This window comes from Phlebotomus papatasi, chromosome 1, assembly GCF_024763615.1.
Source record: "Phlebotomus papatasi isolate M1 chromosome 1, Ppap_2.1, whole genome shotgun sequence".
NCBI classification, from domain to species: Eukaryota; Metazoa; Arthropoda; class Insecta; order Diptera; family Psychodidae; genus Phlebotomus; species Phlebotomus papatasi.
This window is the reverse complement of record NC_077222.1, coordinates 105,336,809-105,348,461: the sequence shown is the minus strand read 5'-3', so window position 1 is coordinate 105,348,461 and position 11,653 is coordinate 105,336,809. Positions and strand designations below refer to the sequence as shown.

Here is an 11,653-nt window from a genome sequence, read left to right as displayed (position 1 = left end):
AAGGTTTTTCTTTTTTGAATGAAGAAGCACATCGGAGAATTACAATAGATGTAATTAGATCGATACAACGAAGCAATGTCTTCTACGTGCGATCGATCAATGTGATTCAAGTTTTTGGATTTTTTACCATTCACGAAAACGGTCAGCTCCAGCCCAAATCTTTTGTACATAAATATAAATCCTAATAACTCCTCTACGCGATGTGATAGTAGTTTTCAGAAAAGCGATATTAATTGTGCAAAATTGTACGAAATAACACATCAAAATTACATTTTTAAACCTGTTTTTAATTCTTGCTTCCTGAAACCAGGGAAAAGGAGCTAGACTCTCAATTTTTTCAGGGAAGGTGTGATTTAGGACTCGCTATTAAAATATATAGCCATAGGTGAGATTCATAAAGGATTATGGGAGGAATATGAAGTGTTTGAAAGTAGTGTATGTACGAACCATCAAAGTCTTTCTCTAGGGCATTATTTAGGGCGCATTATCGCGCCCTCAGTTTGGCACTAGAGTGGGGTTACCGGTCAAGCCCCTTTCTTGGCGCCGTCTTACTGCAGCGGACCTAGAATAACCCTCCCGGACTGTTTTGAAGGCCTTCCAGAACGTAATATATCCCAAAAGGGGAGAGTGAATATTTGGAGTCCTCCACGATCTCGGCAACGGAAGCCTCATTCTTCGGAACAACCGGGACAACTGTAGACAGGGAAAGAGAAGCAAGGAGGAGAGGTAGAAAAAGTGGGAGGAGACAGAGAAAAAGAGGCCATAGGAGTAGAAGTTTACTGGGCTAGAGTGCTCTATTCTCAACTTCGGAGTATAAATCTTCTTTTAAGTCAACCACTGGAATGTTTGAGTATCTTGTTTGGGCTAGTTGGAAAGGTCTTGGAATTCTTGATAAGTCTGAACCGATTCCAATCCACTTTTCTTATCCGATATTCAATTATATTATTCTAAAGGTATTTTCAGCAATGTTTTCAGTAAAATATAAATCAGTTCAAATCGGTCGCGAACCGGTATTGAACCGGTTATGAACCGATAAATAATTTTTGTACGAAAATAAATTTGATTACCTTTAAAACTATTTTGAACAACCTTTTGAGTGATTCAATCTGTCCAATAAATCGGTTGGGAACCGGTCAAAGGTACACGGTAAAATGTTTCGGCAGATATTTTTTCCAAAAACTAACTCATCCACGGACACCATAATTTTTGGCACAATCTTGTTCATTTTACGAGACTCAAAAAGATGATCAATATTAGTAAAGAATTTGATCCACAATGTAGCTCGTCCACGGACACCGAAAATTTTTGGAATAAATTTGTACCTTCTAGAAGAAACAAAAAGATAGGGTCGGAGGGACGTCTGTTCGACAGGGAACCCCTATTGACACTTTTGTCAAAATGTTGAAAATTATTTAATGTATCTAGTAAAATATAAGTAATATAACGTTTTTTCTGTAATATACCTTCTACTATAAACAGAGATGTTCAAATTTTGTATCCCAAATGGTACAGAGTAGGGTGTCAATAGGTGCTGACACGAGTTCTTAAAGTGTCAATAGACGTTCCTTTCACCCTACGCAATCTTAGTAACGAATTTGTTCCAAAAAATAGCTCGTCTACTATAAAATCGTATAGCTCCTCTCACACTCAGTCATCCGTCACCGAAGCGAGGAGGATGCCAAATCTATGGCAATTTTCGTGCTAGGGTAAGTGTGCCAAATTCCGGCCAGCTTGTAATTTCGGCCACCTTTTTTGTTTCTCGAATTTCCATGAATTTTTAGTTTTTACATACTCCAGAGATTATACATTGCAAAAGAATAACAAAAAAATGTAGCATCGACAAACGAGATTGTTAGGGTTTACCTATGAGAATGACAAGTGAAAAGCATGAGTTCCAAACTGGAAAACCTTGTGAAGGAAACCTGTGACGATTTACCTATGAGAATGGATTGAAAAGCATGAGATCCTGAACCTCAATGACTTCCTTGACAATTATTGTATGAGATACCTGTGAAATATATAAGACTTGAGGATTCGGCGAGAAGAGAACAATTTTTGATGCTTTTCTCCTTTCTATATATTTCACTTCACTCAAGGACTATTAATTTACAAAATAAGCTAAGATAGGATGCGTTCTGATGAACGATTTAGATGATAAATGATGATTTTACGGAGATGGCGAAAAATGTGATGTTGCGCGTGTCGCGGTGTAGAAGGCAGAGAGTGTAATTTGCTTGACAGCATACGATGTGAAGTTAGTTACGCATCGAAAATTCCCGTTGGTGTCGCTTCCTTCGATGAGGAGGCAGTGGCGCGAACAGAGATGACATGAAAAAGGCATTGGAAGAATTCCTGAAGGGCAAGGAATTATGAGAATGAAGGTGGCCGAAATAGGGCACCAAAGCTATGTCTACATTTTTATTCATTTTAAAATGTAATAAGAATGATTTTAGAGTAAATAAAGACGATAAACTACAAGGTTCTAAGTAACACTCCTTAAGTAGAAAGAATAAAAAGAATCAATTTCTATTAAAGATATTACATTTCAAACTTGAGACTTTGGCGCTTGCATTCAACTATGCCGAAATGTGGCACACTTACCCTACATGGTTTCACTTTTTTAATTCGAGATTCCCTTCACATCAAAACACTTTTAAGTTGATTTTTATTTAATGTTCCTTATGGACTTTCGCCACCGAAATCTATCTCGACTGAAGTATAGGTCTTAACTGTAAGAAGAAATCTTTTGAGTACAGCAAATAATGTTCTAGGTTTTTGTGCCAGTGATGTCTCTTTAATTTTGTTTTGTAAAAAGGTATTGAATGTGTTAAATGTTATGAAGATATGATTTTAGATGTTTTTTGTTAAATGTCTTAAGTTTTGTTTTCGACCACTGTATATCGGGAACTGCTCAAAATAGGTTTCATGACCTAAGACCTGGGTAAGGGGGGTTAGGGAAGGACACCAAAATTTTTTGTAACAAATATGTTACAAAGGTAGGAATAATATTGTTATAAAAAAATGTACAAATTTGTTCCTGACATGGGAACAAAACAGCCGAGTGTAATAAATTCTGTTCCAAATTTTAGGAACAAATTTGTATAAAATGAAATCCACTCAAATTTGTAGACATTCCACCGTATCAAAACGGTTCCAAGAGAAAACTCTAACAAAATTGTAACTATATATCGTAACGAAACTATAAAGAAAACTTATTGTTGGATAATGAGCTGGCGTGATGGATATTCTGTGGGGACACTTCCGGTAATCGCCAGTGGAAATTTATTTCACCTCAAGAAGAAAAACAAATTTTCTGTCTTGCCCAGAGCTTTCGGTCCGGATGTGGACCTTTTTCAGTGGTCGACTAGACTATGTTTTTTGATTTCCTGAAATAAATTTCCACTAGCGATTACCGCCGGAAGTGTCCCCACAGTATAAAGAAAACTTTTTGGAACAAAAAATATCTTCTCTAGGTACAAATCGATCCCAAAAAAATTGTTCTACGGAAAACTTGTTCCAATATTTTGGTTAGTGTCCAAAAGTTTTTACCGTGTAAATGATGCGAAAGTACTTTTGAGGTATAGTATCTAAGTCACGAGTTCGAGCACTTTGCAAAGCCTGGAACGCTTTACCCGATTTACTACCCCTTTTGTAAGATAATAAATGAAATTACAAGTAATCTTTATAATGAACTTACTACAGAGAAGATCGCTATAAAAGAAAACTTTAAAAACGATTTTTTATCTATTAAAGTGTATAAAATTGCTTGTATTTTAAAAGACAAGAATTCGATAATGGTTTATATAGAATTACATGGTATTTTTCCTGAGAATTTAAATTACTTTGCATACATTATAAGATAATATAACATTTGCGCCATTTTTTAGTTACAACTCTTCAGTCTTCTTATGTGATATATATTCTGCCTATGTAACTAATACATTTCTTTGGGTCAAGCACCCTGTCATTCTGAAAACAAGATTTCCAGCTTTTTTTTTATATGATGCGAAAGTATTTCTTTTTTCTCATTCTAGGGCTAAATAAATTCGGCGGATTAGATTAAGAGCAATCTCATACATATATTATAGCGGGAGTGGTGGTAAGCTGATGGCTGCTTATATATAAAGAATTTACGGTGACATTTTCAGTTGAGACTGAGCCTTCTCGTAATAAAAATCATGGCTCAGTTTGAGTTTCTCATACTGATCTGTAGTGTCATAACCGTTACTGCTTTCACAGTTAATACAACTAATAGTGATGCATTTTCTGCAAGTAATTATCCAATGAGAATTTTCCAGTGATTTCCTTTATGGATATTCCTTTTTGGATGTTCCTTTTTGCTAATTTACCGTGGTGCATACTTGAATAAAAATTTAATTTTAGGAGTGGAAAATGCCACGGATATCTGGTCTAGGGCTGTAAAGTATACTGGAATTAAATGTGGATACCGAGAGGAGTTTCTAAATTGTGGATCTCCTTGTGAGCTCGATTGCACTACCATTGGAAAGCCATGCAACAAAAACGAATGTCGGCCCGGTTGCTTCTGCCGTCCGGGATATATAAGGGAGAGCCCTGGTGGAAAATGTATATCACAGAAAAAGTGTCCAAGTAAGTACATTATTCTAAAAATGTAGATCTCCGTGTGGACAGTGAACAATAAAAAGTGTGAAATTCTTCGGAGTGACTTGTTGAAAATCGAAATAGATCGAAGATCGAAATAGTGGTGGTAATTGTGATTCGGCTCAAAAGCATTCTGTAATTTTGAAGATTATTTTAAGTTAGAATTTTAAAAATTGTCCAAACAAGAAACGAAAACCAAGAAAAAAGTGATTTTAGCTCATTTGCAACATGTTATCCTTTCAATTAAAGTAAAGCGTTTTTAGTTTTATAACTCGTTTATAATCGCGAGTGTAATTTTTTGGCATATTGAGCGAGTTCTTCTGTATCTTCCCGACCTGGCGCAGTCAGAATAGGTTCATTTTCTTAATTCCCAGGAACAAATCTCGGTATGACCAGGGGTCTATCAAGCCTAATAAAAAGTGAAGATATTTTTCACTTTTCCTTGTAAAAATTTTGCAGATATTGCACCGCGACTTAAACAAATTTCCTCGTAGTTCTTATATTATTTCGGCGAGCATTATGAAATATGTATTTTTAGATAGCTTTTAATGCACGATTTCGAAATATATGAAACTGATAAGTCAATTCTCTTTAGAAAATACTTGCCAATACTCTTCAGTGCCTCTATGCAAAAACATATGGAAAAATGAAATGTCGAGAGGCCCCTGGTATGACAAACAAAAAATAGATCGAACCTCATTTATTTCCCAATTTTTTCTTCTGAGATTTAGGACCTCAATGACGGCATGTCCTAATGAATTTAAGGCGCAGTCCTTCGGTGATCGAAACAGAGTCGAACCTTCGACAAAATCGGTATCTAATTCATTATCCCTGGTTAATCGATCCCGACGAATACTTTTGGGTTCTTAAAGTATGATCGAGCTATCGTAAGTGCGAGTGTTTTTGTCCCCTGTGACCTGTGAGTGACTTGAAACCCCTCTTGTTCGTAAGCTTTTCTTTAATTCTAATATTCAAGAACGGTTCTCATCGATCAGACATGGTAGATTGGATCGGTGAAGACCGTCTTTAAGTTCTAGAAGCAAAGAAAAGCTTTTAAGAACAGGAGGGTGTCAAAGTCGACCACACTTACGGTATATCCAAATGTAAGACTTTCCTGGGGGAACTAATAGGCCCAGGCCTTTACTTGGATTAATTGATTATTCCGGATTTCTCAGCTCTCAATATAGTCTATTAATATAGTCTATCAATATAGAGATATTCTGTATCACATCTTAGTTTCAGTATCGATTAAAGACTTAGATAGTTGATCAGTAGTGATACGTGTACAACAGATCCAGGAAAATAAAATTTTGAAAAAAAAACCCTAACCCAAGAAGGGACGGATAGATGATAGATGCTTTTACAGATCTTGAGACCTAAGGTTTAGTGGCTTAACTAAGACTTTCAGCATCCGCATTCTGAGCTTTCCCATAATACAGTGACTCCATCTTACATAGCGCCAGGGTGTCATACCACTAACTCTGAAACAGATCAGGGAAGCAACCTTGAGATTGAAGTAAAGACGGTTGCCTATAGCGGAAAAATTTTCTACAACATCAAGTCTAAAACTTGGATTAGTGTTCGCTGTTCCCAGGTGTTCAAACGATTTAGGTGTCCTCAAGGGTTTCCAAGAATTTATTAGTTTCTCTATAAAAGCAGTTGTCAAACTATGGGTTTAGCCCAATTCACAAAAGTCAAAATTTTTCAAACAATAAGCAACTGCAGTGATTTTTCAAGACATATTATGTCAATTGCTGGTATAAAATTTATCAAACATTTTCTCAGTTATACTTATCATTGAAGACTTATAACAGTTAAGCTGTATGGTTAAGTCTTAGGTTTGAAGCCCATATAATTCCGTAGTTCTTCTCAATGGGGTCCCTAGTTCCCAAAGGTTTCTTTGGTTACCATTGCAAAGTATCATACCTTGGACTTTACTGTTTCTTGTGCCGAATTAGGCTTATATACTGCAAAGTTCTACTTTGGATGTTCCTCTTTCTTGCGCCGAGGTAGGCGCTTTGTGCGAGGGCGGCTGCCTCCCGGGACTGCATTGCTGTGCCTTCTCTACGATCAGGGGGGTAGCCACTTGTTTTTTCTATATGGACTTTCATAAAAGAGAGTGAAGGTACTGCTGAAAGAGAGAGATACTCTGGAAGACATATCGACCGTTTCACTTTTTGTAAGGTATTGGAAAAATGTTTTATTTTATATAAATTATTAATTTTAAAAGCAAAGATTGTGAAAACTTAGTTAAATGAAAGTACAAATTCGACGATCAAATGTTGTGTAGTGCAATTATTTCAGCAGAAAGACTAGAAAACTAACGATAAAATTGTTGTCCGACAAGTGAAAAATTTTTGTATAGAAGTGCTTGGGGTTTTTTCCCAAAGAGTTCTGAGCCGTATAATATATGTCCATCGAAACTGGCTTTTATAAGCTTTCCACAAAGGTATATCTTATGGTATCCCCGGAAATTAAAACAGAATTATAGCAATTTTTTTTGTGAATCGAGAAGAAAAGTGTGACACAGCGAAAGTTATTACTTGAAGACAAAATTTTACCTAATTCAAATCGACTGTTAGTACACTAATCGAAAAATGCTTTGTTTTAAAAAAATATTCAAAGTGATAAATCAATTGATTTTTTTTTGAACTGCGTGAAATAATTAAAACTTAAGACTGTAGAAAAGAAGCACTATTATATATATGGGTTTTACATATTTCAATTTAATGAAAATTAAAAATCGGCGACTTATTTGGTATAGTTCTCATTTTTTTCGGTGCATTAAGAAATTTTTTTAATATAATTACTTCAAATGAGTTAGAAAATTTGCAAGAATGAGACCAAATGAGAAGTAACTTCACATTTTTTCAAACTGGCTACCCCCTTGTTTACGATAGTACTCATTCCCCGAGATCCCCTACCAAACAACAGCCCCCAACCCTAACCCTTGGGCCTGGGGATAACATAACACATTACAGTAACAAGACAGCACAAACACGTTAAAATCGTATCATAGATCGTCGTATCAAAGATCTTTATCACGGGGGGGGGGGGCTACTTGGTCGCTTGTTATCAGTCTTATATCACTAAATAAATAAATAAAGAAACAGGACGTCACTTGTACGTTATGTTAAAATTGCTGGCCTAAAAGACACGGCAAATACATAACATATAGGACGCCACAAGGGGCGGAGGTCAGGCCTTAATTTCTCGGCCTCGATTGCCCTCCGTACTCCATGAATTGATAGTACAACTCCAGGGAGCAACGAAAGGCGATAATGGAGAATGGTTTCTAGTTTCCGGTTGTAAACACCCTGGCCCTATGTACCCGCCACCGTCTCTGGGGGATTGCTCCCATAGTGCCCACTACCATAGGTACAACCACCGCGGAGCCTGCTTCGCTCTAGCAAGTCCGTCCCCATCCTCTAGTAAGTTATTGCTAGGTTGATGAACAGGTTAATTCTAGGCTACCCAGGATCTTGTAACAATACCCTTTGTCTTTCGTTCATCAACTAGAGATCACAGACCTGTTTTTATATAAGGTTCCAGGTGAACTATCTAACTTGATATAGCAACACTAAATCAGTCTATCAGATTGACGGAAGGCTATTCCCAATAAGGCTTCCGTTGACAAACTTAGCCCTCAGGCAACTATTTTTCGACATTTTTAGTTTGGAACAGTTCATGATCACAATCACTAAGACCAAGCTTATATAAGATTCCTGGATCAGCAATTAGATCATTGTTTTGTAATCTCTTCGAAACCAATAAACTAGCTGGTTTCTTCCTCAACACGGTCTTCCAATGGCAGAGGCCACTGATACCCATACCGGCCTCCCAGTTTGACCTGGACTGGTCACAGATGAGGATGCACTTAGGACACGACTTAAGGTATTTCTCCGGCCCCAGTCAATCTTTTTTTGTGCCTCCACTTCTTCGGGTCCCCGTAGACTTCAAACCCATTCTAGGACCGATCTAGTATAGGGCACAGAGGTCTTTGGTAAATGAGTTTGGTAAATGAATCGTAAATGATACCGTATAATATTCCCAAAACCTAAACCCAATGCAGTCCATGGGTTTCCAAGTGAGAATTGGCTGACCTGTACTGTACAAGAAACAGACCTAAGGTTTAGCTGTACGGCTTAACTTTTCTTATTTTATATCAGGCAAGATTTTCGAGAAATCGCTTTAGGTTTGAATGGTTTGAATATAAAGGGGAACTGAACACGAGGTTTTAAAAATCATTTATAATTGCTTATAGTATAAATTTCGAGACTTTCGGGAACTGAGCTAAATATCCAGTCCGAAATCTGTGTTAGGTTCAACTCCAATTGCTCTTGTGTTCAAGTGATCAAATCTCGAAATCTTCTCCAGGAAAACTGCTATATCCACCCCACCCAAGACTGAACTGGGGACTTTTGGTTATTCAGACGAGTACGTTAACTACGGATTAGGTTATAGAGGTTATATGCTCAGAACTAAAGAGTTTAAAGGTAAACGTTGGCTCTCCGACAGCATTTTCTGGGTTCTAAAGATTTCCTTTTGGGTTTCAACAAGGATTTTGCAGGTTTCTCAAATCGATCTGCGTGAAACTTGGTTATGCTGCGGCAATTCGGTTAACCTAACTTAACCTAAAAGCCAATGGATTGGACCTTAATATTGCGCACAGTTTTAATTTGCAACAAATCCTCGCAACATTCATCTTGCACACCTTTTAATTATAAAATTGTAAAGAAAACGTATAGAAGTAAAAGAGCATGCTACAGTACTTTGATACCTTAACTACTAAAGACCAAAAATCTCAATAACTGTGAGAAAAAAATTAATAATAAATTGAATGACAGTGTTAGAAGTTATCATTATGTCGACAAAATGTGAGATAAATTAAATTAAAATAGTCAAAATGCATTATCAAAGAGTTTGAACCCGTTAATTGTTAATAAGTTCTTTCTATATCGAATTAAAGAAAATCTTTATCTGATCTTTCGTGGATTTATATATCAGCAAGGGCATTACATAATAAGATGCACGGCAATGTTTGACTGAATCACAGAATTAGAAAACCACTCCCTTTATACTGCAGGGCGGAAGTTAGGCATTTTTCATGCACTATCAAATCATTTTGAAGTCTATAGAGACATATATATGCATTAATCTCTTCTCACTCGACGATACTACATTTCCATATGAAATTTTCAACGGGATTTTTATTGCATCGTCAACTCATGGGAGAAATTTTCGCTAAGAACCATATACAACTACGTTTTTTTCCATTTATTACCCAACCCCATTAGTACAATGTTTATTCAGATAAGATACATATATTTCAGTTCAAACACCTCTAAAAACAAGATTTTCAACATTAAATATATTCATGTCCAATAAAATTAAATTAATTATTTTAAATTCTTAATAGAAAATTCTACATATATTATGTAGGAAGATTTTAATGGAATTAAACTTTTGGATAGACTTGGACACGAATTCGTTTTTTCAATATAATGACCGCTAGTATTGCTCTTTGGTGCAAATTAAGTTACTTTGCATATTCTTGATATTACAAGCTCTATAGTATTCTACGAAGCTTTCTGAATATGTATATATAAACGAAAAGAGTAATGAGCTTGGTTTAACCAATAGGAGGTGTGTTACTTTCATTAGGAATTCAGAGTGTGCAAGAAGAGACATGCTCCCCACATTTTTTAAATTAGAGATAGATAAATAAAAGATAAATTATATACAATTCTTCGATCGGAACTTTATCATTTCATTTTCCAAATACACCGGTTATATACTAACAGTCTAGAATTCAAACCAAGAGGGTATTAAATCCAAACAAAATTAACTTACTTCATCGTGAAAGCATTTTAAGACATGTGCATCATTTTGAGTACCTATTTCTAATGTTACGTCTCATATATTCAATTGAAACCGGTGATAAGCCCAGATAAGCTTATGGTAGGTGAAATTTTTTATAGGTAACGTTGAAATTCGTGCAACTCGAGGTACTTGCAACTCGAAATGCGTAAAAATTTGATTGTGAGTTGAATTTTGGGGTAAAGAACCGCGTCAAGCACACTGTTTTCGGAGACAAAAACAAATAACATTTGCTCGACGCGATTCTTTACTTCCAAGATTAAACTTACAATCGAATTTCCAACCATTCCGAGTTGCAAGCACCCCGAGTTGTACGCATTTTGAGGTGACCTGTAAAGCAGAGGTGTGCAAGAAACCGTTGAAACCGAATTAACGTCAAATGAAACATGTACGTCAATGGTCAAAACGCTACTATAACAAACTTATTTTGACGTTAATTCGGTTTCAACGGTTTCTTGCACACCTCTGCTGTAAAGAATCTCAGCTACATTAAGCTTATCTGAACTTATAACTGATCATTTTCTATTCTAAAAAGTTTGAGTATGGAAGGCCAACGATAGAAAAAAAAGTTCACTAAAATCGGTTAATTAACATAAGAGATAGAGTCCGATCGATTTGGATATAGTAAGGGTCGGAGTACAGTGGTCTGAAGTGGGGCTGAATAGGACTCATTCTTAGAAAGATCTCGATCTTAGAATATATACTATCGTCTCATCAAAATCCCTTTATAAACACCGAAAATATGGACCTATTATAGCTCAGGTCAGGGAACACCGAAGGAGGAGCGCGATCCACTGTTGGAAAGGTCTCGACCTCAGCTACAAACAATAAAATTTAAAGGAAAAGCATAGTCCAGTTTTCGAAATATTCGCCATCGAAATGTCGAAAATCGATTTTTGTATTCATCGGATCTTTGATTAACCCATTCAGACAATGTACCAGAAATACTTGAGATAGAATGTTCATATTTTTTGATTGGTTTCCTACAGATTAATAGATGATTTTTTTGAAAAGAAATTTTTTTTTACCTATTATGGGGGCGCGGGGAGCCGTGGTCAAACAGACGTCTTAACGGTCACTGAATTTAAATTCTGTGCGTTAATTCATTACAAACTCTATTGCTTTAGATAGAGTAACTATCTAAGAAAACAAA

General features: G+C 36.2%; 1 protein-coding gene across 1 annotated transcript in view; it reads left to right on the top strand.

Moving 5' to 3' along the window:
* The window catches only part of LOC129809836 (uncharacterized), a 53,324-nt gene that overhangs the window by 15,193 nt on the left and 26,478 nt on the right, over positions 1-11,653 (top strand). Inside the window, exon 5 of the mRNA XM_055859963.1 lies at positions 4,384-4,608. Coding sequence (XP_055715938.1) covers positions 4,384-4,608 — 225 coding nt within the window. The remainder of the gene's footprint in view (positions 1-4,383; positions 4,609-11,653) is intronic.